Here is a 26,167-nt window from a genome sequence, read left to right on the forward strand (position 1 = left end):
TTCTTTTAAATGTCTTCTATTTATTTGAATGGCTTTTAAGAAGCAGAAGCCCATGTTGTAAAATTAAGGTCTAGGACAAGCGTGAGGAGGGAGAGGGATCCACACTGACAAGCACATAGCACCCTTTATCATGTGACCAGGTAAATGCTGCGGAGCCAGACAGAGCTGGGGGCTGGGGACGGCCATAGTGGGCCAAGAGGGGGCAAAGCTGGGAAGGGAGGAGCAGTGTTATCTAGCCCCAGGCAAGGGAAGGCCCACGGATGAGGAAGCATGTGCTCCAACTGTTTAAGGAGGCACTTAGGAGGTTGGCCATAAAAAGCGACACATGGAGGTTGGGTTAGAAGGAAGACCTGGGCAGCTCACGTTTGCAAAAGATAGAGGTAGAGCTACCATTAAGCAAATGGCACAAAATAGGGCTGCTGACAGGTAGATACAAACATACTACATACAGAGGCTTCATTTTAAATCTTGCTCTGAGTTGGGGGTGCTGAGATGCTTTCAAGTAGAAAACTAGAAGCTCATTATATGTATGTCATTACGTTAATAAAGAAGTTTATATGTACACAGTTTCAAACACACAGGGATGAACTAGGTCTCTTAAAGGTCCCAAACTCTGTGAGTCTGAATGTAATATCCTTACACTCAGCTACTCGGTTCTGAAAAAACCAATGCATTGGGCCTGAGCCAGAGGGTGCTAATTAGAGACTGAAGGGCCAGATTTACAAGGCCTGTTTTATTTGGTTGCGCACTGTTTTCTAAACTCAAAATAGTTGCCAACATCTAAAAGTCCAGATTTGTAGCTCTTCTTGAAAAAACGGGGCAAAATATCTGGCAACACCAGCCCACACGGCAGCAGCCACGTCAAACAGAGTAATGTCTTCTCCATTTCACCAAAGACCCTGCCCAGCCCTCTTTGCTCACTTTTGTTTCCTGCCTGGCCCTTGGAGGAGTCGGTTTTGGGGCCTGGCCCAGGCATCCGTCTGTGGTGATGTCCTGATTTCCTATTGAGTGGCAGTTGTAAGTGTAGCCCTGAGGCCTTTACCCCATCCCACGGCAGACCCATCTGAACAGCTGGCCCAGGAAGGCCAGGAGTGTGGGAGTCAGTGACTCCAGTCCGCGGAGCTTCGGTTTGCCTCACAGACAGTAACTGAAATGTCGCCAGCCATATTTCACTTTCATAAATTGAATCCCAAAGGCCTCTGAGGGATGGCCCATCAGGGAGGTGCTTCCTGACCGAGGCCAAGGGTAAATAACTTCTGGGCCAGACGAGAACACCCAAGCAGAGGAAGGAATCCCTGCCTCGGCTGCGGGAAGGGGGGAGGGGGGCCTGGGGTGCAGTGAAGAGGGCAGCTGTTCAGTCCATGGCCGTGAGATGAGCCGGGCAGCTGTGCACAGCAGGCTGTGCAGGTGCCGAGGAGGTACCCCTCGTGTCATAGTGTGAATGGCTCCGTCTGGATTTGTGCAGTGCAGTCTTCCCCACTATACATGTTAGCCCCGGAATGTCAGGGGAAGGGGGGAACAGGTAGAGATGGTAAGGAGTTCTCAGGGCTGCAGAGGGTAGGGGTGAGAGGCAGAGTGTTAGGAGCCAAGACCTTGTTGGCCAGAGGGGGGAAGCCAGAGAGAAAGAGAACAGGCCTGGCCCCAGCAGTCCCCATGCTGCACATGTGCAAATGCCCATGAGATGATAGGAATAGCCAGAACTAGTCTCAGGAAGCAGGGCCGGCCATCAGTATGTGGGGCCCAGGACCCTTAGTCAACAGATAATCATCCTGTACACACACACACACACACACACACACACACACACACACTGTCAGCAGAGATATCTGACCCATTACACACACCTCATAAACATGCATACAATGCACAGTTTTCATCCTGGGATACACATTGAGTGTGTCCATACACACAATCATGGCGTTTGTTGGTAAAAGCAAATAGCTCATCAGGCAGCTACATTTGACACACATTTTCAGAGCACCTAAAGCACCAGAGTTCAGCACAGCACCAAGTACCATGGAAGGAGAGAAAAGTAACCAGCAAATAAAACCACTGCCACAAGCAGCTGAGTGCGGGCCTGCAGTGCCACTTACTGGCGGGAGGGGTGTTTGCACTTTGCTTGAAGAAGGTGAAACCAAGGACACTGCATCTCAGACACACCTAAGAAGCCGCCAACTACAGGCGGCCATTCTCCCTCTTTGTATTCTGCCCAAGTGAGATGCGATCCCGGTCATCTCAGAGTCGAACTACATCTGAAAATAAGCATTCCGGGCCTTGCATGCCCCATCCAAAGCAATATCCAATGGGGATGGCAAAATACGTTTTCGACTTTCATGCCCACTCCAACCCACTGGTCGCTGCTGCCAGGCGTGCTGGGTTGAGAAGGATTCTGAGGCCGAGTCTGGGCCGAGCGAAGAGTATCATGATGGAACAGTGACAGCAACCATGGCTTCCACACTTGTCATTCTTGCCGTGGAACCTGGAGCCTCCGTAAATCCCTAGATCGGCAGGTTCCTCCTGCTACGCAATTCCATCATGAGGGTATGTGTGTTCTTGCCCACACCTCACAGCACAAGAACTGCCATTCCTCATTTCACTGGCGTTCTCTCTCTCACTAGATCAGTAACTCCTGAGCCAGCTAAAGCCCTCCCTGGGACCGTCCTTGTGAAGAGCACGCACTTGCTTCCCCCGAGAGCATAGGGTGCCCTGTGAGATCTGAGAACTGAAGTCAACAGTGGGCACTTCACTTTACCCAAAATTCCTCCATCTTCCGGCACTGATCATTCCCAAGTGGCCTCTGAGGGCGATGAGGAGTCAAGAACAACAAAACTACCCAGAACAACAAAACTACCCAGAGCAGATGCTGGACAGCAGGCTGAGCTTAGCCCTAGACGGGAGAGAGGAGGGCATGGGGGGGGGGGGGGGGGCAGGGGGGACCTGCTCCTGCCCCTCACCCATCAGCTTGGGAGGGCACACTCGGTCAAATCAACCACATTTTGAATTACAACGGGCCAGGGGTCACTTGAATGTAGTCTAACTTGAAATCTTGATTTCTCAGAGGACAAGGGTCTGCTGTGTTTAACATCGAGGTACTTAGCTAGTACCCATGAGACTCCACAGCCCCAACAATGCCCACAGGTGGGCACGTACCCCCACATGCTTTCCCCTGGGCAGTGGAGCCAGCCTCTGCCTCTGAGTGCTTAGGTGCATAAGAGCAGGTCTTTCCCACTGAAGAGCAGGCTGGGGGTGTTCCCCTTGCTCAGGGGTCAGCAAACTTTCTCAGTAAAAGGCCAGATAAATATTTTCAGCTCCACGCTCTCTGTTGAAACAATTCAGCTCTGCTGCTGTAGTGTGAAAGCAGCCACACATACACATAAACAAATAGAAATGGCTGTGCTCCAGTAAAAGGTTTTTGTTGTTTAAAAACAACAACAAAACAGATAGTGGGCTCTCTTTGGCCCAAGGAGCCATGGTTTACCAACCCTGCATTAGCCCAATTCAGGGTCTTCAAACTGGGTTCCTCAGAACTTGGGGGTTGTTTGAGGTGCTCCAGGGGCTCTGCAAATGTTTGGCTTTAATATCAATTCTTCTTAGCTATTTAGGAAGCTATAACCAAAATGTACCCACTCAAGTGTATTAAGCATTTTAACATGCAGGAGACCAATATATTAAAGGACTGTCAGGTGACCTCCTCTGTTATGAGGCGTCTATTGCCCTCGCTATGCACACGTATGGGTCATGCCGCAAAATGGCTAAGAGCCTGGGCCCCGATGTCGGCCTGAGTCCCGGCGCTGCGGCTCACTAGCTATGTGACCGTCGCTTTCCTTCTCTAAACGGGCACGGGCGCCACCAAGCGGCGCACACTGGCCATCGCGCTGGAGCCGCCTCCAGACGCCTCCTAAGAAGCCCCTTTCACTGGATCGTGGGAACAGGGAGCAGTCACAGTGGAGGGGCCAGGACAACTGAGGCCACTCAGGGGCACTCAGGGACCCCGGCCAGAGCTCTTTACCAACGGCCATGGGCACATTTCTATATTTTAAGCACCAGTTTGTCTGGACTGGTGCGTGCCAGCTGAATGTCATTACAATGCCAGATCCATCTTGGGTTTGAACGTCTTGCTGGTTTTGGTGTCTCCTGGCATTTCTGCTATGTCCCCACCTTCTCATTGGGCTCTCGGGAAGGGGAGGGGGCTGTTTGGCAACGATCTTAGCAGTCTCAAGTGCTTAGTAACAGGGCTTCTGTTTTTCTGCTAAGGGGCAGTTTCCAACGGGCCTGGCATTTTGTTGGCAAGCATTTCCCCGGGCAAGTTCTGCAGGACTTGCTGGGCTGCGGTGCTTTTGGCAACAGGGGCCCAGCATGCCAGGAGCTGCGGTCTCTGCGCCCCCCCTCCCCGAGCTGCTGAACAGGCTGGGCCTGCGGCTTTGGTGCTCACCTGGCTTTTTCATTTGCCTGCTGAATGCTCCTCCTCACCTGTGAAACAATTAGGTGTGTCTGGCTGCTGCCCGAGGCTGCCCTGCCCTCAGAACGTCTGGCCTTTTATTCCAGCCTCTGAAAGCTCTCTCTCCAGGCCCGAGATGCTCATTTATGGTTGCAATAATAGAATTTGGACCCGACTGTCTCTCACTGCCCACGGCTGTCTATGTCTATTAATGGTGGCTCCAGTGAAATCCAGGCTTTTACTGCACCTTATCTTTCGCTTCCAGCATCCTATTTTCCTGCTTCCTGACAGACCTAGAAGAATCATTGGTGTTTATCATTAGGTCCTGGGGGCAGGACTTCTTGGCTCCCAGAATCCCTGGGGTTTATCTTAATTAGGTGACATCTGGTGCTGTCTTCACAGTGCACATGTCCACCCTGGTCACGCAGCCTAACGCCTGCTGGTTCTGGGGCCCTGGAGGCTCATCCAAGGGGGTGATTCTGACCCTCTGGGGGTGAGGGGTGGGGGTGGTGGTGAGCAGATGTTTCTGTGGTTCAGCCAAGATCAAAGGTGACTTGGGTTGAGCTCACTGACCTCCTCCTTCCCTCTTAGGTCTCACGGTATCCATGGCTGGGCTTGGGGCATGGGTAGAGGAAGAAGCTCAAAGCCAAACGCTCTGCCCTGAGGCCTCTTCTGTTGCCCAAAAAGGTCCTGACTGCATGAAAATGAACTCGTGCAAAGACATCTTCATCCCCTGCCCTTCCCCTGGTAAGGCAGTCAGTGCTGGGCATCTGCCCGGGGCGCTCGGCACAGCCTGGCCCGTCCCCCGCAGGACCAGCCTCTAGGAGCCGATAGCAAAAGCTCAGCCGAGCACTTCGATTCTGGCCCAGACTGTTGCTCCAATACAGAACCACCCTGTGTGCTTCCTCCTTCCTCCTTCCTGGTGATCTTTCTGCAGCTACTGCCCCGCCCTACATGACCCAGAATCTGTGCCCATTCAGACCGTGAGCTGAGTCCTCAAAAGGACAAAGGTCAGGCCCCTGATGGCTCTTCACTCCTTTCTCCTGCCCCCACAAGTGTTCCAGTTCTCCCACACACACCTCCAGGCTCCTGCCCACTTTGCTGGTACCTTTGGCTTTCCTCACAAAGTGCTTGCTCACAGCTAGGACTGCCCCCCAGGAGCCGGGCAGTCAGCCCCCCATACAGATGTCTGCTCACACCTCTGGGTCTTCCTGAGGGGCCAGCCATTGGTGCCACCACCCCTGCAGAGAGCATGGCTGGTCACAAGGGAGGAGGCTGACATCAGGCAGTGAGAATTCTACCCCGGAAGTGGTGACGAAGGGGCTGCAGGGGCTTCTGCAAGGGTGGAGGTTCACAGGTGTACCTCAGAGGGCATCCCTTGCACAGCATCCCAGTGACGGGGAGCTCATTACCTCCACTCACACTCCCATAGCGGGCGAATCTTCCAGTGCAATTTCAGCTCCTTTCTCTCTAACGGGTTACTGCCACAGACCAGACCTCCTCACACATCCCACATCATCTCAGCCTGGACAGCCTCCCCCTTCAGCCACTGAGCTCTCTTCCCCTGGGCCCACACAGTAAACCCCAATGCTCCCTACTGGCAGGGCTGCTTGGCGATACAGCAGGATACAATAATTGAGGGAGTGAGGTGAATGGGGTTGGCAGGCGGGAACAGCTGAACTTGGGCTAAGAGCAAAAGCAAAGGAAGCAGTGGGCAGGCGGCTACTAAAGCGGCTCCCCAGGAAGTGCCTGCAGTGCCCCCTGCTGGCTACACCAGAGTTTGCATGCAGGTGTAATTCACTCCCCCATTCCTTTCCCAGATGGGGCAGGCCTGGCAGCTGCCCCTGATTTGAGGATCAGATGAGAGGATCCCCAGAAGCAAATGGGTCATCTTGTCCCGTGGTTTCCAAATGTGTAAAATTATAGGTAGGGTGGCTGTGGACGATTGTGCATTTTGCCCAGTTGACAAAGGCCTCTGGGCTGAGGAGCCAATGGGGGCTGACATCCCGCTTATGTCCTGCTGATGTAACTGTGTACCCCGCGTGGGTGTGGCCAGCCCAGAGGAAGGGCCTTCTTTTCATAATTCACTGTAGCCTCCTTCCATAACCTGCGCAAAGGGGCGTGTAGACCGGTGGCAGCCCTGGCACAGAATGCTTCCTTGAAAGAGGGCAACCTTAGAAAACCAAATTCTTTAGCTGAAGGCGATTTTGAAAACCACCTAAAAGATGGGGAACCTGAACCCCATGAAAGGGAGGGACTCGCTCAAAGTTATGCCGTTAATGCCAGGATCGAGCTTAAAGGCCAGATCTCTTCTCCCTCAAAGCAGAGTTCTTGGCACGACACTGGGCTGGTTTTCACCCCGAAGCCCTTTTGAGGCATCCTGGCTCCTCTGACCCTCCATCAACTTCCCCTGAAATCCAGCCACGGCCTTAGTGTCCTAGGCAGCATCATGGCACAGTGTTGGCCCCAAGTGAGGGCTGGTGAGATGCCGACCCAGTCTGCAGAGTTGCGTACCAGCGCCTCCCTCCCTGGGATGAGGGCAGACATGCAGCGAGGCAGTGCGGTAGGCCGAGAAGGGTCCAGTGGACGGCATGTGGGAGGGTGACGGGGAGCTGTGCCTGGAGCACTGTGGGCTCAGCTACTGTGCAGCTGGGGCCTGCTTCGCAGGCGCAGTCCGCCGGGGGGTCTGTGCCACACCGTAGGGCACGTGGGCGGCCACTGTGCCCATCTCCTGAGCCCCAGCCACATGGAACATCTGGTCATCAAAGAAGATGTGAGGGCGGATCTTCTCCAGGAGGGGGCCCTTGGGCGCGCCCGCAAGGAACAGGGCTTCATCTGTCTCCAGGCCCCAGCTGCGCAGGGTCTTGAGCGCCCGGGCCCCAGAACTGGCTGCGCTGCGCGCCGTCACCAAGTAGGTGCGGATCGGGCACTCCAGCCGCAGGCCCTTGGAGTAGAATTTCTTCTGCAGCCTACCCAGGGCCTCCAGAAAGCCCTTTAGGGGTCCCTACGAGAAGGCAAGGGGAGACTGTGAGCTCACCCCTCTCCCAGACCTGGGCCCCCTCTCCAGCTGGGCTCCTCCCTGAAGCACTGGTGTCTTGATGTTTGGGGTGGGGAAGCTTCTCAAGGTCCCCACAGCTCCCGGTCCTGCTCTGCCTGCTCAGGTCACTGTGCGCATCAGTGGGACTGCAGCTACCTACGGCAGTGTGGGTATCTGTGCCGCTGTGATTGGGGGTGACTGTGCCAGAAAAATGTGCCAGGAGAGCTGTTCCTATGTATGTCCTTCTGTGTGCCCCTCGGGTACATGGGTGTCTGTCCTACAGCTCCATAGTATGACCTTCTGTGCTCACCAGCAGGGAGGATATTAGAAATATTTAGCAACCACAGCCTGGGCACCCTCCAGGCAGAATGGAGTCCAGCTGCAAACAACACAGACAGACAGACCAATGTGCAGCTGGCTCGGGGCGCCATGCTCTGTGTCTATAGGGTCAGGGATAGGATTTGCTCTCTACATGGCCGGGAACGATGAATGAGGACAGTGAATAAAGAACCAGAGGGTGGTAGAGAAGAAAAGCACAGCAGCAGCTGGAAATAAGGACAGGTGGGCTGCCAGTCTTGGAGACCCCTCGCCTATGGGTGGCTGGAGCCAGCAGTGGTCTCCGGCTCTGCCTACCACTTGGTGGGAAGACTGTCCTGCCCTGATTCCCAAGGGTTTTGGAGGGAACTGGTGAGAATAGAGGTGGGATGAATGTCCAGGGGCCATGGCTGGAGCCTGCTGAGCGGTTGGAGAGAGGGACTCTGGGATGATGTGGATTTTTGTTAAAAGCACAAATAGGAGCTCCCAGGACTAGGGAATCCCAACAGCTCCGACCTCAAAAAATTTCAACCAGGCTTTAGGGCCTTTTCTGCTCTCAGGGAGACACCTGCGCAGTTAGACAGTGAGCGAGGGTCCCTGAGCCCCTTGCCAAGGGGTGGGTGGCAGGAGGTGGCTAGGGCTGGTGTGGCCCAAAGCAGAGGGGCTGCTCCAGACCCCACACCCAGTGGATCTCCCTGGCCCAGTCCAGCGTTTCCTTTCCTCCAGTGAGGGGAGTAGGGGAGCCTACTCAGAGGGCGGGGGAACCCCAGAGAGGGAATGGTGGTTCCAGAGAGAGGATGGCGGAGTCAGAGGGAGAGGTGAGGCGTTCCGAGTGCGATGGGGACTTTAGAGGAGGGATGGAGACCTCAGAGAGGGGATGGGGACTTCCAGAAGGGGATGAAGACCTCAGCTACGAGCAGCAAAGGAGAGGTAGGGGCTTCCGAGAGGGGCTTAGAGAGAGGATGGGACTGCAGTGAGGGGAACAGGGGCTCAGTGGGAGGGTAGATGCTCACTGAGGTGCCAGGGCTCAGGTGAGAGGGATGAAGGCTGGAGGCTTGGTGAGGGGACCTGGCTGGGTTCTGGGTCAAGTTCAGAGTTTGGTTCCAGCCCAGGGCAGGTTCTGCGGAGCCACCTGGCTCCACTCAGGGGCCCTGGGGAGTTTGTGAAGCACCTGGGCCAAGGGTTTGTTCTCATGGGCCTTCTCATGCTCGAAGAACCTGTCCAGCCCATGGGCCTTGACAATGCGCTCCGACTCGTCCGAGAAGAGCACAGCGTCCCCGTCGAAGGCCACGCGCAGCTGACTCTGGGACACAGCCATGTCCCTGCTGGGGCTGAAGATGGTGGCGGCTGCGATCCCTGGGCAGAGAGAGGCAAAGGTTGTCTGCCTTTATCCTGGCAAGAGGGCCCCCCTGATGCCTGCCTCAGCTGCCTGGGGCCAGGAGAGGGCTAGCTCAAGCTCTTCTTAAAAATATGTATATATTGATTTCAGAGAGGAAGGGAGAGGGACAGAGGGGTAGAAATATCAATGATGAGAATCACCCATCAGCTGCCTCCTGCACGCCCCCCTCCTGGGGATCGAGCCTACAACCCGGGCATCTGCCCCTGACCGGAATCGAACCTGGGACCCTTCAATCTGCAGGTTGACGCTTTATCCACTGAGCCAAACCAGCTAGGGCAGCTCTGGCTATTCTTGTCCCACCTGCCTCTCCCAGGACTCAGAGCAAAGCTAATGAGGGCTAACATTCAGAATATTTAGCACCTGGCCAATCAGAATGGATGGTGGCCTTTGCTCTGAGGCCCTGGCCCGAGCCGAGTTTCCCTTTAGTTGCTGCTTTGTGGGAGGGTCTGGGGGAGTCCCAGGAAGCAGGGTGGGGCACTTAGAGGACTCAGGACAAGAGCCATTTGTCAATCAGTGTGGAGGGATGGCAATGCTTTATTGTCTAGTAAGGTCATGCTGGTACGGACCATCGGAATGTCCTGGCTGGAAGGGAGGGTCCCCCAGGCCACTGATATCCTTCCCGGAGTTATTCACAGCCCCTAATATAGGCCTACAGGGGGGCTGGGAAGGGGCCCTGCCTCTGGCTTGGCCTCGCTCTCTTGCTGTTGATTCCAGCAAGCCTCTCACCTGCTCTGAGGCAAGGTAAAATGAAGGATGTTTCAGCTCTGTCTGGGGCTGAGATCCCAGGCTGCCGTCTGGGGTGGAGTCGGGGTGGGCACCCCCTCAGTCTTCTGCCACAAGGGCACCCGGGTATGCCCTTCTCAAGGCAGCCTGGCCACTCTGGGTTCCTTGAAGCAACGTGGGTGGCCATGAGAGGCAGCAATAATTCCAGGGACTGTGGCACAGACTCTCTGCAACCCTGGGCCTCTCCAGAGGTCAAGGGTGCCTGTGGGAAACCCAGGCTCCAGGCTAGGGCTACACTGGACAAGAGAGCCAGTGCTAGAGGCTGGAGACCTGGTCAGCAGCTCAGCCCATTCCTTCTTCTTCATCTCTCCGAAGGCCACTCGGCCCTGCTCTTCAGGAATCTGGGATCACAGGGGCTGGGCTTGGGCAGAGATTTGGGAGAGGCGAGCAGTGTCAACTTTGCTAGCCTGAGGGTGTTATTTGTAGGACCAGGCCCTAGGCATCGGGCCAGGCACCTACTCAGCTCTGCCAATGATGGAGGCAAGATGAACCCGAACCACCCCACCCTGGGCAGGGCCTGCCCCTGCCACCCCTTGCTCTCCAGCCTGAGCTCAAATTACAGACATATAGAGGCACACATGCAGGCCCGTGTCCAGGCCCCGACCAGGGGGTGTGACATCTGTGTAGGGAAATAGCTTCTGGCTCCTGGTTAAAGATAGCCTCCCAGAGGCCCCAGCAGCTCAGAGAGGAGGCGCCAGGGAGAGAGAGGCCAAGCTTGTAGGCAGGAGACAGCATGATGGAGAAGAGTGAATACACTGTTGATGGACACACCTTCCAGTAGTGCTGAGCCTGAGGAGCCCTCTCAGGAAACGGGGCCTGCCAGCCTGTTTTCTTCTACGTGCAATAGGAATACATACCCTGTTGGAGGACCAAGGCTGGAGCTACCACCCAAAACTGACACATGGAGGGCAGTTCTCTTTGTCAGTACTTGTGGCTGGGTCTCCTGACCTCACTTCAGCTGCTGGAATGCTGGCCATTTCCCAGACCCCACTCATTGCCCACACTGGACTAGATACTTATCTTCCTCCCCATTGGCCCAGACAGGGTCAGAAGCTGCCCACGGTCACACAGGAATCAGAACTCCTACTGACCTGGAGGATTCCTAGAAGGGAGTAGCTTTCTGGGCTGAAAGGAGGGTTTCCATGGAAACAGAAGCCTGGGTGATGGTGATGAGTAAAAGCATCCTTAACATGGTAGGGCGGGGGTGGAAGAGTGGATTAGATGGGCAATAATAAATAGGGGGACCTTGTTCTCAGATTTATTGGACAGGTCTTAGGAATTACGAAAGGTACACCTCATCCAGTTACCATGGCAACCACTAGCACCTGCTCAGAGCTTTAGGATGAAGCCTAAAGGCCTCCCCTTCTGGGATCCCTTTGCCAGACTCCCCATATTCTCCCTCCCCAGTTTGACTCACCTTGATCAATGGCTTCTCGAACTTTTTCTGCATCAGCTGACAAGTAGAGGTTGGTGTGATAGGCCTTGAGGTAGCAGATGGGGCTATTCCCACCTGTCATGCAGAACCTCTCGATGAACAGGTCTGGGGAGGAGAGAGAGAATACTCCGGTGATTCCTGGGTCAACCCTTAGGGCCTCAGAGTGGTCCCTCCATCTCCAATAGACACCATCTTGGTTCTTTTTTTTTTTTTTTTTTTTTTTAATATATTTTATTGATTTTTCACAGAGAGGAAGGGAGAGAGATAGAGAGAGTTAGAAACATTGATGAGTGAGAAACATCAACCAGCTGCCTCTTGCACATCCCCCACCGGGGATATGCCCGCAACCCAGGTACATGCCCTTGACCGGAATCGAACCCGGGACCTCTCAGTCCGCAGGCTGACGCTCTATCCACTGAGCCAAACCGGTTTCGGCCATCTTGGTTCTGAGTGATGGTGGGACAGTGGAGTGATTCTCTGAGTGATTTTAGGCCAGCAGTCCCCCTCTCTAAGCCCCTCCCTCCTTCATCCATGAAATGAGGATGATCACCTCTGGAGCATTTGCCTGGCTCACAGTAACATCCTCTTGTCCGGGAGTCACAGTACTACACAAGGTGGATCCCTAGCCATGAGTGGCTCTCTTGGCCATAGCTGATTGGATAGGAACAGACACCTGATCCAATCAGATTCTCTCACAGCCTGGGCTGATAGTCACCTAGTACCCATGCCTGCACAGGTTGTAAAATATTTGCTGGTTGGTCAATGGCTGTTGCTCTGAGCCCATTGAGTTAGCCCAATACTACCCCACCCCTCACGCAGAACAGTTACAATGAAGGGGTAATGCCGGGCACAGCAGGGCTTCTTCTGGACGGGCTCTGGCACTACAGGTGCTGTCTATCCCGATTATTTGGTGAATACATCACAGGTGGTTAACTTTTGTTGTAGTTAATCATTGCCCAAGGATATTTCCCACTGATTTTTTTAGAGAGAGTGGAAGAGAGAGGGAAAGACAAAGAAACACCCATGTGAGAGAAACACATCAATTGGTTGCCTCCTGCACAGGATCAGGGCCTGGGCTGGGGAGGAGCCTGCAACCAAGGTACATACCCTTGACCGGAATCAACCCGGGACCCTTTGGTCCGCAGGCCAATGCACTATCCGCTGAGCAAAACCAGCTAGGGCTATGGTGGTTAAATATTTTGAAGATCATTCCTGCTCCCAGAAATTTGAAATTAGGATTTTAAAATGCCAAGTGGTCTGGCTGGTGTGGCTCAGTTGGTTGGGTATCGTCCCACACACTGAAAGGTTGCCCGTTTGATTCCCGGTCAGGGCACATGCCCGGTTGCAGGCTCGATCCCTGGTGGGAGTGTTAGGAGGCAACTGATTGATGTTGCACTCTCACATTGATGTTTCTCTCTCTCTCTCTCTCAAAAATAATCAATAAAAAAATCTTTTAAAAAATGCCAACTGGACTCTCTTGGTTTCCTAAAACAAGGACTTGCAAACTTATAAATTATGGCCATGTTCAGGAAAAGCAGAGAAGCCTCGTTTGGGGAAAAAAAAGAGATAGGAGAGAAAAAAAAAGAAGAACAAAGTAGAGAAGCAGATAAGGGCATGGCCCAGAGAGAGAAGGGGCCCAGGAGAGATTTCCAGTTCTTGGATGCAGGCCTTCCTGGCCCAATTTACTGCTTGTCCTGTGGTTCTAAGAGACACTCCTATAACCTGATAAAACATTCTTTTCAACTTAAACAAGCTCTGGAGGGTCAATTGCTTTCAATTAAGAACTAGAGGGGCGTGGGTGTGGGCTAGAAGGGGTCAGTGGGGGAAACAGGGGGGTATCTGTAATACTTTCAACAATAAAGATTGTTTAAGAAGAATCTGAATGAAGCCTATTCACTCTGATGACTGCCTGTTTCTCCCGGCAGCCTTGTGAGGCCTTTAGCCCCATCGCAGATAGAGAAACTGAAGCTTGGGGGCAGCACGTGCCCGATCACGTAGGGAGTGGGCCTGGGCGGTGGTGTGCTGGAGCTGGCTTATATTGGCTTGCAAGAACTGAATGTTAAACATCCTGGGATTTTTTTGAGCCAGTTAGATTGTTCAACTGCTGGTGGCTTGGAATAAGTCATAATAAGTGGGAATGTTTATATCCTGAAAACGGCAAAGGTACAATTTTTTTTTTAAAGAGCCAGTTTACCAGTGCACCACTGGGTTTGGGGTTCTAGTTGGCATGCCCTTACCCGGCAGAGGTGTGGCCGCATCCCCAGGGGTCTGGCAGGGGCATCCCATGGCTAGACCCCTCATGCTTACCATAGTGGTTGATGCTATTGATGAGACGGACACCCACTTGAGCGTGGTTGTTGGTCACAAGGACGATGTCGAAGATGTCCTCACTGTCGGGGTACAGTTCTCGAAGCTGCTTGTTCACCGCCTCCAGAGCCTGGATGAGAGAGGGGGGCCTCCAGCTCAGACCCCCCAGGAATTAATAGCTGGAGTTGGTAGCCAGGGTTGGGGAGGACGATGGGAGAGGAGAGGGGAGGTCAGGGGCCAGAGTTGGCGTGAGATCAGTGGACATGGACTTTCTCCGCCTCGTCTCTGCCATTGGGTGGGTTGATTATTGCTCAGGGCTGCCTCACTGGAAGCGTGAGTGGAGGCTGAAATCCAGCCCGTGCTCCACTCACCAAGATGGTTCGTTACCTGGTGTGGGGCTGCCTTAGTCCAGAGTATGGGGTGGCCTCTTCCCACAATGGCTCTGTCCCTAGCCAAGCCGTGCTCCTGTGGGGTAGCATCCTCCCAGAGGGCCCTTTCTCCTTACTCAAACACCCATGCAAGTGCTTTTTCCTACCCCCCCCCCCCCCCCCCCCCGCCAGGAGCGGACAGCTGCTCACCTTCACAAAGGGGAAGGCCGGCCCGGGGCTGAATGGTTCATTCTCGTGTTGCAGCTGGTAGCGCACGTACTCCTCCACGCCCTGCTCCATGTAGATCCGCTGCTCCTCGTCCATGCGGAACAAGGCTCGGGAGGACACAGCAATGGTGACTGCATTCTGAGGCTTGGGCTGCAGAGGTGCAGGAGAAGGGCCATCACTTCCACTTCCCTGAGGTGGGTCTCATGGGCCAGCCCCCCTGAGTCCTGAGGCAGGGAGAAGACCAGGCCCAGCCTCTGCTAGGAGGCTTAGTATTGGGCAGGGGCAGACCTAGGACAGGACCTCTGCTGTGAAGGACCCAGCTGGGGACTGAGGGAGATGAAGGCTCCCCACCAAGAAGCAGGGCCATGCCCTAGGGGAGTCTGCAATCTAGCCAGCCACCTGGACACAACAGATGAATGAATACAGTGTATGGAGCCAGAGTATGACTGATGCTCAAGATGGTCTTCAGATGATTTCCATTATAAAATGAGAGCTAGCCGAAACCGGTTTGGCTCAGTGGATAGAGCGTCGGCCTGCGGACTGAAGGGTCCCAGGTTCGATTCTGGTCAAGGGCATGTACCTGGGTTGCGGGCACATCCCCAGTAGGGGGTGTGCAGGAGGCAACTGATCGATGTTTCTCTCTCATTGATGTTTCTAACTCTCTATCCCTCTCCCTTCCTCTCTGTAAAAAGTCAATAAAATATATTAAAAAAAAAAAAAAGAAACATGACAACTATACAAAAACATTTGTCTCCAGCCCAGATCTTTCTCCAGCTCCAGAGTCATGTATCTAACTGTCCCTGTTGACTAACAGACACTCAAACTCAACATGCCCAAAGCTGAATTCCCACAACTGTCTCCACCTGGACTCCTCCCTCCTTCCTCATGTCACTGCTGAGCACCACCATGCACTCCTCACCTCAACCAGAAGCCCCAGAATTCAATGCAGGTCTTCCCTCTTCCTCAGCTCCCTTTCCCCACCAACACCTGTGAGCTCCCCTAGAATCCATCCACGTTGTCTTCCCTACCATAGTCCAGTCCATCAATCTCTCTCCTCTCCTCCAATCTGTCATCCATACTGTTGTCATGGGGTTTTTCTCAAGTTCAGATCTGATCACGCCCCCCTTCCCTTCAGTGCTGCCCATGTTTCTCAGGCTCTAGTTGTTAGCTTTTGGTATAAAGTAGGAAGCGCTTCATAACAGACTCCCTACCTCGCTCTCCGCGCTCACCTTCCCATGACCCCACTTTGCTCAGGCTGAACTCTCTCACGTGTGAGCACACCTTCCACTCTTTCTCTGAGCCTTTGCACATGCTGTCTCCCTTCCTGATCTACTCTTTCCCTGACTCTCCACCCAGCTAACTTCTGCCCAACCTTTGGGTCTCAAACAATACGTCACCTCTAGGAAGCCTTCCTTCACCCTTAGTCATGGGTTCGCCATCTCTTCTGATGCCTTTTTCTTTCCTATTTTCCTATTTCCTTTTAGTAAAATTTAACAATACATTATAATTACTTGTTTCTACTTCTAGACAAAGTTCTAGAGAGGAAGTAGGAACAATGTCTAAGTTCTGAGGGAAGAGGAACTGTGACTATCTTGTTCATTTACTGTATCTCTAGTGCTTAGAACTGTACCTAGCACATAGTAGGTGCCCAGTAAATTTTTAATGCTTCTAAGCTTTTAAATAACATATTTTATTGGGAAACATTATTTGCCATGACAAAATTTAACATGAACCAGAAACTTCAGTTCAGTGCCCTAATCTGTTCAGGTTGCTCGATATAGTAGGTACTCAGAGAATATTTTTTTTAATCTTTAATTTCTTTATTGGTTAAGGTATTACAAGTGTGTCCTCATCCCCCCCATTAACCCCCAACCTCTCCCCCCTCCGCCCCCCCCCCCCCCCCCCCCCCCGCCGCCACTCATGCTCTCATCCCGCTGTTGTCCATGTCCATTGGTTTGGCTTATACGCATGCATACAAGTCCTTTGGTTGATCTCTTCCCCTTACCCTGACCCTCCCCTACTTTCCCTCTGGGGATTGATAGTCTGATCGCTGTTTCTCTGTCTTTGGAGAATATTTTTTTTGATTTATGCCAATTGAGTGAATATTTGCTGGTTCTTTATGCCAGGCACCTGGGCTCTGCCTGAGGGTGGTCCTGGTAGAGACTTGGCTGCTGTCCTCAGAGCTCACAGGCCTGTAGGGGAGAAAGTCAGGTAAACAGAGATGCAGAGGGGATTAAAGTGAGTGACAGAACACAGGTGAAAAGCAAAGCCTTGATGACAGGTTCACAGGAAGTTGTCATGGGAGAGGAGGAGGAGGGTGAAGTAAGGCATGAAGAGGTGTGCACATACACGGTGGTGCATCCACAAAGGCGAGCAGAGCCCAGGGCATGGGGGTCTGAGTACAGGTAAGCCCAGAAGAGTAGGAAGGTGCTAGATTAGAGGGCCTCCTCTCAGAGCCCCAGGAGGGTCTCAGAACTCCTTCTCCATCTCCAGTAGAATGGAGCCAGGGGCATGCCATCACAGCAGCAGCTGGGCCCTTTATAATCCCTGGCGAAGGTCAGGATGTGGGTTCCCAAAGGACTCACAGACACCCAGAGTCCCACTACATCTCTGTGACCTGAGCATGATTCCACTTTACAAATGAGGGGCTCAAGTTGGGGGCAAGATTCATAAAGGGACCTGGTGCCTGGTCAGCGTGGCTCAGTGGTAAGCGCTGACCTATGAACAAGGAGGTCATGGTTTAATTCCTGATCAGGGCAGATGCCTGGCTTGCAGGCTCAATCCCCAGTAGGGGGCATGCAGGAGGCAGCCGATCAATGTTTCTCTTTCATCATTTCTATCTCTCCCTTCCTCTCTGAAATCAATAAAAAATATTTATATTTTTAAAAATTAAAAATAAATAAAGGGACCTTGCTTTCTGGCCTCCTCCTGCCTAGCCCTGTGGGTCACACACTGGCCCCGCTGCTTCTCTCTGGAGTCAAGCCTGGGCTCCAATCAGTTGACAACATTGAGTGATTACCACGTGACAGGCACTGTGCTGGGGACACGGCAGGAAACAAGACAGGTGTGATCCCTGCCCCCGTGGAGCTGATGACCTCTCCCCAAGGCAGAAATTCGTGCCGTCCTTCAGAAGAGCACTGTCCAATAGAACATTCTGTGATCACAGAAATGTCCAGAGCTGTCCATGTGGCTATGGAGTAACTCAGTGGTTCTCAACCTTCTGGCCCTTTAAATACAGTTCCTCATGTTGTGACCCAACCATAACATTATTTTCGTTGCTACTTCATAACTGTAATGTTGCTACTGTTATGAATCGTAATGTAAATATCTGATATGCAGGATGGTCTTAGGCGACCCCTGTGAAAGGGTCGTTCGACCGCCAAAGGGGTCGCGACCCACAGGTTGAGAATTGCTGGAGTAACTTGAAATGTGGCTAGTGAGACTGAGAAACTGAATTTTTAAAAATGTATTGTTGCCGAAGCCGGTTTGGCTCAGTGGATAGAGCATCGGCCTGCGGACTGAAGGGTCGCGGGTTCGATTCCGGTCAAGGGCATGTGCCTGGGTTGCGGGCACATCCCCAGTAGGAGATGTGCGGGAGGCAGCTGATCGATGTTTCTCTCTCATCGATGTTTCTAGCTCTCTATCTCTCTCCCTTCCTCTCTGTAAAAAATCGATAAAATATATTTTTTTAAAAATGTATTGTTATTGATTTCAGAGATGAAGGGAGAGAGAGAGAAACAGAAACATCAATGATGAGAAAGAAGCATTGACTGGCTGCCTCCTGCATGCCCCACTGTGGGGATCAAGCCCACAACCCCGGCAATGTGCCCTGACCAGGAATCAAACCGGGACCTCCTGGTTTATAGGTTGATGTTTAACCATTGAACCATGCCGGCTGGGCTTGAATTTTTTTTTAATATATATTTTTTATTAATTTCAGAGAGGAAGGGAGAGGGAGAGAGAGATAGAAACATCAATGATGAGAGAGAATCATTAACCAGCTGCCTCCTGCACACCCCCTACTGGGGATTGAACCCACAACCCAGGCATGTGCCCTTGACTGGAAGCGAACCTGGGACCCTTCAGTCCCTATGCCAATGCTCTACCGCTGAGCCAAACCAGCTAGGGCTGGGCCTGAATTTTTTATTGTATTTTATTTTAATCAATTTATATGTAAGTAGTTATGATTGGTGAGTGGCTAATGAGGCTTTAAGACCTCAGAATAGGAATGAAGACCAACGAGCTCCCCAAGCTCCTGAGGTAGACCTCAGTTTGCATTTGACTTTTACTCCAACCAGCAGGCCAGTCTAGGGCAGTGCAGGACAGGGCCTCTCCTCTGGGGCTCAGCTCCAGTGCTCTCCCGGTGCTGGCCACCACAGTGTACGAGGTGTACCGTTAATAATGTGGATTTTGTAATCAAAGAAAACACGATAACTTCAAGAGAAACATCAAAAGTGCTTTATTCAAAGTAATGTCCATCGCTAGCTACACATTTCCCCCATCTTTCAGGTAATTTGTGGATACCGTCCCAATAGAACTTTTCTTGTTTTGAGGCAAACCATTCGGAGACCAAATTTTCCACTTCTTCGTACGTTTTGAAGTACTGCTCAGAAAGTGCATGTGCCATCAATTGAAACAAGTGGTAATCTGAAGGAGCAAGGTCTGGTGAATATGGCAGATGGGTTAATACTTCCCAGGCAAGATCTTTTAACATGTCTTTAACTGGTTTTGAAGTGTGTGATGGTGCGTCATCATGAAGCAAAATTACTTTGCTGTGTCTTCTGGCCCATTCTGGTGGTTTTACGACCAAAGCGTGGTTCAAATTGATTATTTGTTGTCGGTGGTGATCAGTATTAATGGTTTCACCTGGTTTTAGAAGTTCATAATAAATACACCACACCTTCCTGATCCCACCAAATGCAGAGCATTGTCTTCTTTCTGAAGCGATTTGGCCTTGCAGTCGATGTTGATGGTTGACCTGGATCAACCCATGATTTTGTGCATTTTGGATTCTCAAAATAAATCCACTTTCATCGCCAGTCACAATTCGATGCAAATAAGACTCCCTTTCGTGCTGATGAACCAACATTTTACTGATGACTTTTCGGTTTTCCATTTGTCTTTCGTTCAGTTGATGTGGCACCCATTTTCCTTCCTTTAAAATCTTTCCCATTGCTTGTAAACGATCAGAAATTGTTTGCTGAGCAACATTTAATCTTTCTGCAAGTTGTTTTTGAGTTTGACACATATCTTCATCCAATAATGCTTGTAATTGTTGGTCTTCAAACCTTTTCAGTTGACCTGGACGTTCTTTGTCTTTCACATCGAAATAATCACTTTTAAAACGCTTAAACCAGCCTTGACTGGTTTGGCTCAGTGGATAGAGCGTCGGCCTGCGGACTGAAGGGTCCCAGGTTCGATTCTGGTCAAGGGCATGTGCCTTGCTTCAGGCACATCCCCAGCCAGCGGGAGGCAGCTGATTGATGTTTCTCTCTCATCGATGTTTCTAACTCTCTATCCCTTTCACTTCCTCTCTGTAAAAAAAATAAATAAAAATACATTAAAAAAAAAAAAAAAAAGCGCTTAAACCAGCGTTCACAAATATCTTGAGATGGAGCATGTTCACCATAAGCTTCCCAAAGTATACGATAACTTTCAGCAGCACTTTTCTTCAAAATAAAGTAATGAATTAAAACTTCCCGCAAATGCTCTTTTTTTGGCACAAAATTTGACTTTTTTTTTAAAGTATATTTTATTAATTTTTTACAGAGAGGAAGGGAGAGAGATAGAGAGTTAGAAACATAAATGAGAGAGAAACATCGATCAGCTGCCTCCTGCACATCTCCCACCGGGGATGTGCCCGAAACCCAGGTAGATGCCCTTGACCGGAATCAAACCCGGGACCTTTCAGTCCACAGGCTGACGCTCTATCCACTGAGCCAAACCGGTTTCGGCACAAAATTTGACATTTTTAAGCATAAAAATATCTATGATGTTAACACCTTCAGAAAATTTGACATATGAAGATTTGAAGCTTGTCAATACAACAAAATAGCATACATATCAAGTCGCATATATATCAACATATGTGTACCTCCATCTATTGAAAAAAATCTGCATTATTAACCGGTACACCTAGTATCTGTGTGTCCTTGGGCTGGGTACCACCCAACCCCCTTAGCAACTGAGAGCCTTCAAGGAAAGAAGGTAAAGTTAAAAGACCTAGAACAGGAGTGGGGGATGTCCGGCCTGCAAAATCATTTGGTCTGGTCCTGCCAAGGCATTAGGGGTGGGTTAATGAAATGTTTGATCAAATTTAGCAGGCTAATTTTTAAGTTGGTAATTTTGTATGGCCCTTGAATGATGTTATAAATATCCAAATGGCCCCTGGCAGAAGAAAGGTTCCAGACCATTGACCTAGAGAAAAAAGTGATAGCGGGATGGCCAGGGATGGTAAGAGTGGGTTGAGGGAGTTGGGAGACCCACTCTCATAAACCCAGGGAGCCTGGTGGCTTACTGCCCCAGGGACAGGGCCCATCATCCCTTCAAGGACAGAGAATCAGCTGCCCTCCCAGCCCCTTCAGGCAGGTTGCCAAGCCAGCCACTCCAGCCCAGGCAGCTGGCCAAGGTCTCACTCTTCACTTTCTGTCCCACAGTCCCTGCCAGACTGCCGTGTTCTGGGTCTCCTCTGGCTGACCTGCCCAGACCCCATCCCATCCCATCTTGAGCAATTGCAAGAAAACTATCCCAGCTGCCTTGACTCTAGGAGTCTCCACTTTTTTTCTTTTAAATATGGGGAAAGAGCCCTAGCTGGCTTGGCTCAGTGGACAGAGCATCGGCCTGGGGACTGAAAGGTCCCGGGTTCGATTTCGGTCAGGGGCACATGCCCAGGTTGCGGGCTCGATCCCCAGTGGACGGCGTGCAGGAGGCAGCCGATCAATGATTCTCTCTCATCATTGATCTCTCTCTCTCCCTCGCCCTTCCTCTCTGAAATCAATAAAAATATATTTTAAAAATATATATAGGGAAAGAGGCTCAGAGAGGGACAGAAATTTACTCTAGGTCACACAGCCAAGTCAACGCAGAGCCGGGATAAGACCCCAAGTCTCTGGCCTCTGTCCAAACAGCAGCACTCCCCCACAAGCCCCTCAACTCCCAGAAGACCCCAACCCCTGCTACTTCAGCCACTTCCCTGGGACACGCCCCACACACAGCACTTTCCTTTCCAGATTTGGAAGAAATGGTGAGGGGCACAGAGCTCTCCCAGTGAGGATTCTAGGGACAGGGCTCTCTTTGCTCTCAGAATAGAGGTTCCAAGGGCAGGACCCTGCCTCCCCACTCAGCTTCCTCTGACGCTGTGCAAGTCACGTGGAGCCTAAGGGCCAAGCGGTCAGGAGCTGCTGCAGGAAATATGGATCCCAGCTGGCAGAGATGAGGGCTCCAGGTGGAGTTGAAGGAACAGGTGAAAGGAGTTGGCCAGAGATGGGGAGGAGCAAGCACTTTAGAGACCCTCCTGGACCTAGCTGCAGAGGGGGGCCGCCCTGTCACAATGTGTTGTCAGGTGACCCTCCAGAAGTCAGAACGAAGTCCGGATTCCAGATTGGGTGGGTTAGAAAGACCCTTACCCTAGACCAGAACTCAGCCTGAGAGCACTGGCCTCCAGGGAGCCAGGGTCCTGCCAGCTCTCTCTGCTTTCCACCAGGGCTTGGGGCCAGGCTGGTGTCCCCCTACTGGCTTTGGGGTGGGGTGGAGGAGGGGTGGGGGGATAATGGAGAGCAGGTCAACGCCATTCAGCCTGTCTGAGGAGCTCTCATTTTGGCTGATATAATTCTGCCTGTTGGGACCAAGATAGGAACATGGCCAAAAGCTGTTATTTCTAGATGGACTTAGAAGGAGCAGGGCTGCTGGAGGGGAGACAGATAGGTCTGCAATGAGGAAGTCCTCTGACCCCATGAGGTGAGGGTCTCCTAGGGATCTCAGGGCTTAAAAACTTCACTCAGGCTCTTGGGAATGAGAATAAGCCCAGGACAGGCCTTGATGGGGTGCATGAGGCCTAAAGCCCCCAATATAGCTTGTGGGAGGAGAGGCTATGGCAGGAAGGAGCAGGGGCCAGGAAGCCACCAGGCACCTTATGAGGGTCAGAGGCTGACAGAGAGGTCATGACTGACAGCTGGGCCTGAGTTCCCTGGTTCCTTGGAGCTTGGGGAGGAAATAAGTTGGTGAGCTCCACTCACCACCCTAATCCCCAACGTCCACCCCTTTCTCTCCATCCCCAGACCATGACAGCTTGCTCCTCAGACAGGAACCAGCCTCCTTACTGGTATGCCTGCTGCCAGATGCACCCCCTTCAATCTATTCACCACTGTCCAGGGTGATCTTTCTAAAATGAAAATGGAACCAAATTAATCCCTTGCTGAAAAATCAGGCATAATTCCATAATAGTTGCATGCATTTTTGTTTGGTTTTTAATATATTTTAATTGATTTCAGAGAGGAAGGGAAAGGGAGAGAGGGAGAGAGAGAGAAACATCAATGATGAGAGAATCACTGATTGGCTGCTTTCTGCACGCCCTCTACTGGGGATCAAACCCGCAACCAGGGCATGTGCCCTTGACCAAAATCGAACCTGGGACCCTTCAGTCTGCAGGCCGGCACTCAGCCAAACCGGCTAGAGCTGGTTTTCATGGTTTTTGAAAAAGTAGGTTGATCTTTTATTCAAATGAACTCTTGGGGGGAAACCCCAATATGTAAGCCAGATATTACATCGTATTGGTATACATTTATTGTACAAATTCAAATATGTTACATGTACATAAAGTATTTATTATAATGTCAACCAATGACAACAACACAGTTGTTTGGGTGATGACAAATTTGAAACTGGGAGTTAGGATGCCAGTGCAGACTTAAGCTTCATCATCTCGTCAATTTGTTTCTGCGTTCGCTGGTTTTTGCAGTATTGAGAAAGCTCTGATTCACACCAATAAGTGGTTGCAAATGCCTTGTTTTGTTTTAAACTACAAGCCTCAAGAGACTCAGCAATAATTGTCAGCAATCTCAAGATACTCTTCTATTAAACAGATCACAGGAAAAACTTTATTCTGTGGTTTGCTTTAAAAAAAAAATCAATCCGCAGCATAAATTAATATGTTGGTAGTCTCCAAGGTGCACAAAAACATCCACATAACACATTTGAGTGAGTTGAATTTTATTATACATTTTTAACAGTTTAAAACATACTTTGAAGAAGAAAAACATTAATTGGATTCACGGGGCTCCATGGAACCTAGTTTTAAAAGCCCTAACCTCACCCAGCCGGCATGGCTCAGTGGTTGAGAGTCAACCTATGAACCAGGAGGTCATGGTTCAGTTCCTGGTCAGGGTATATGCCTGGTTACAGACTCGATTGCCAGTGTGGGGCGTGCAGGAGGCAGCCGATCAATGATTCTTTCTCATCATTGATGTTTTGATATACTGCTCCCTCTCCCTTCCTCTCTGAAATCAACTTAAATTATATTAATTAATAAATAAAACCCCTAACTCCACCGAATAAGGTCCCGGCTCCTTAACATGGTACTCAAGGCCCTCCATGGGCCTCTGGCATTCCTCCAACTCTTCTCTCAAAGATCCTGCCTTCTCCCACTCAGTGGCCATCTGCATGCCTTCTGCCCACCCCGTTTCTCTCTCTGCATGGCAAAACCACTTTAAGATGAGCGCAAAGGCCACCTGTACAGAGCCTCCCTCAGTGGGCAGCCACTCCTCTCTGCACCCCCTGCACTGGTAGGGTCTTTCACCTGAGCACTCACCACCTGCAGGGGCTCCCCCTCAGGGCAGAGTGAGGCCTGAGGCAGGGTCAGCCTAACTCACCTCAGCGCCCCTGTTGCTGCAGGAAATGACTGTTGACAGGTGGGCCTCCTGGGGTAGGGTCTTTGGAAGGAAGTAGCAGGACACACTAAGGTCAGGCTGGAGCTCTTTTTTGGAGGATGCTCTGAGCCAGCCTCTGTTCTCAGTCCCCTCCGCAAGCACTGCTGTCTGATAAGCGGGAATCAGCAAGGCCCAGGGGCAACCAGGGCATCAAGAACTTGTGGGATTGGAAGAGCACCTCTCTCCTCTCCGCGCGTCCTGCAGGGCTGAGCCCACCATGGAGGTAGCAGGGCTGCGAACGCCCACTGCGCAGGGAGCTGAGGTGCAGAGTCCAGCGTCGGAAGCCCAGGACCAGAGGCGCAGAGCCCTGAGCGCACCCTCAGGGCGCCGGGAACACAGCGCCCCAGCCCAGGGCGCATGGCCCTGAGCCAGACCCCCAAATGCATAGGCTCGAGTACGGAGCCCAGTACCCGGATGGCAGAAACCGGAGCGCACAGCAAGGAGGAGCCGGGTTTCCAGAGTCTGGTTTCTGGGGTCCGGGTGGCTTCTGCGGGCTTCACCGACCGGCTTGGCCACCAGTGCTGCCCGTGCGCCCCAGGCAGCCCCACCGGGAGGGGCTGGCCTCGGGGCCCCGAGCTGGGCCCTAGCGGCAGCATGGGGGAGGGGGATCCTGGCGGGGAACCCGAGCCCGGGAAAAAGCACTGAGCAGAGCTCCCAAAATAACCGCGAGCCCGCGCCAGCTGCCGGGCGCACTCCGGTGCTAACGGGCGGTGTTCCCTCCGGAGCGGCGCCACGGGTCCCTCTCCAGGCGGCCTTCGACCCCTCCCCGGGGCCCTCCCTCTCCCCTCCCCGAACACCCGCGCCCCGTGTTTACCGATTTGGGTGTCTTCTTGGGCGTGAGGTTGCCGCAGAAAGTGTTGGCTTCCTCCCAGCGCGTGGCCGTGGCCGCGGCGGTCTCTGCCCCCAGCCCGGGCTCGCGCGGCTCCCGGGGCTCCCCGGCTTCCATCTCCGGCTGTGACCCAGCCGGGCCCGGGCGGGCGGCGCAGACGCGGAGCTCGCGGGGCTGAGCTGCGGGAGCGAGGCGCGTCCCGGGCGAGAGAAGGGAGCGGGCAGCGGCGGGGACTGTGGGCGTGCGAGCCCGCGGGAGGGCGGGGTGGGGGCGGGGGTGCCAACCTCGCCCTCTCGGTGGCCCGCGCGTGGCTGCTGTCAGTGTGTGTGGATCAGAGGGTAGCTGGGCCCTCCTCCCTGACCGCCCCACTCCCGAAGCGAATGGGGTGCGGGTGGGGGGCTGGCCTCTCCGGCTCTCAGGTGAAGGGGGCCTGAAGCGGGGCTTGTGGACTTGGGATGGGGGACGGGGGGGGGGGGGGCTGGCAACTTATTTCCCAGGATGATGAATCCCAAAGAAAGAATGAAAAGCTAGCTGTCCCCCGCCCCCAAGCTAACCTTGTTCCCCCCTCCGTTGCAAGGACCCGGGGGCCCCCTGAGCGGCGTCCGCTTCCCTCGAACCCTAGTCCATTCCGCGGAGGGGGGGGGGTGGGGGGTAGTGGATGCACAGCTCCGTCTACCAGCGGGAGCCCGCTTCCGGCCGGGCGCACAGTGGCAGACCCAGCCCGGCAGCTCTTCCCCACCCGCGCAGAAGGGCCCTTGTCCGCGTCGGGACCAGGCTCTCTGCGTGCGGGGTGGGCGGGGGGCAGATCTGAGAGACTCCCAGGGATTGATTCTCTCTCCAGACCCGAGTTCTTGCTGGGCCCTCAATAGCCAGCAGGGGGCGCGCACTCCCAGGCCCCACCTACCTGGGAGTTGAGTAGTTAAGGGCTATGAAGTGGCGGGCTGGAGGGTGGGTGGAAGAATGAGCGCTGGAATCAAAGACTCCTGAACCACCATCCTGGAGTCTCATGGCGAGCCTAGAAGTGTGCACAGGTGGGTGGAAACAGCAGGGAAAAATACTGGCTTGGCCTGGAGGGCGTCTGCCTGGGACGGGGTACAGAATGGAG

The 26,167-nt window shown here is 52.7% G+C and overlaps 1 protein-coding gene across 1 annotated transcript; it reads right to left on the reverse strand.

Moving 5' to 3' along the window:
• On the reverse strand, positions 1-25,461 carry NT5C1A (5'-nucleotidase, cytosolic IA). Its single transcript, XM_070404797.1, has 6 exons — positions 25,048-25,461; positions 14,293-14,460; positions 13,715-13,844; positions 11,390-11,512; positions 8,962-9,146; positions 1-7,442 (listed from the first exon to the last, which is right to left on the reverse strand). The coding sequence occupies exons 1-6, from the start codon at positions 25,177-25,179 to the stop codon at positions 7,077-7,079; spliced, it is 1,104 nt and encodes a 367-aa protein (XP_070260898.1). The 5' UTR covers positions 25,180-25,461; the 3' UTR covers positions 1-7,076.
• Positions 25,462-26,167: the final 706 nt, after the last annotated feature.

This window comes from Myotis yumanensis, unplaced genomic scaffold (assembly GCF_028538775.1).
Source record: "Myotis yumanensis isolate MYYU_CA2020_CCGP unplaced genomic scaffold, mMyoYum1.0.hap1 SCAF_2, whole genome shotgun sequence".
NCBI classification, from domain to species: Eukaryota; Metazoa; Chordata; class Mammalia; order Chiroptera; family Vespertilionidae; genus Myotis; species Myotis yumanensis.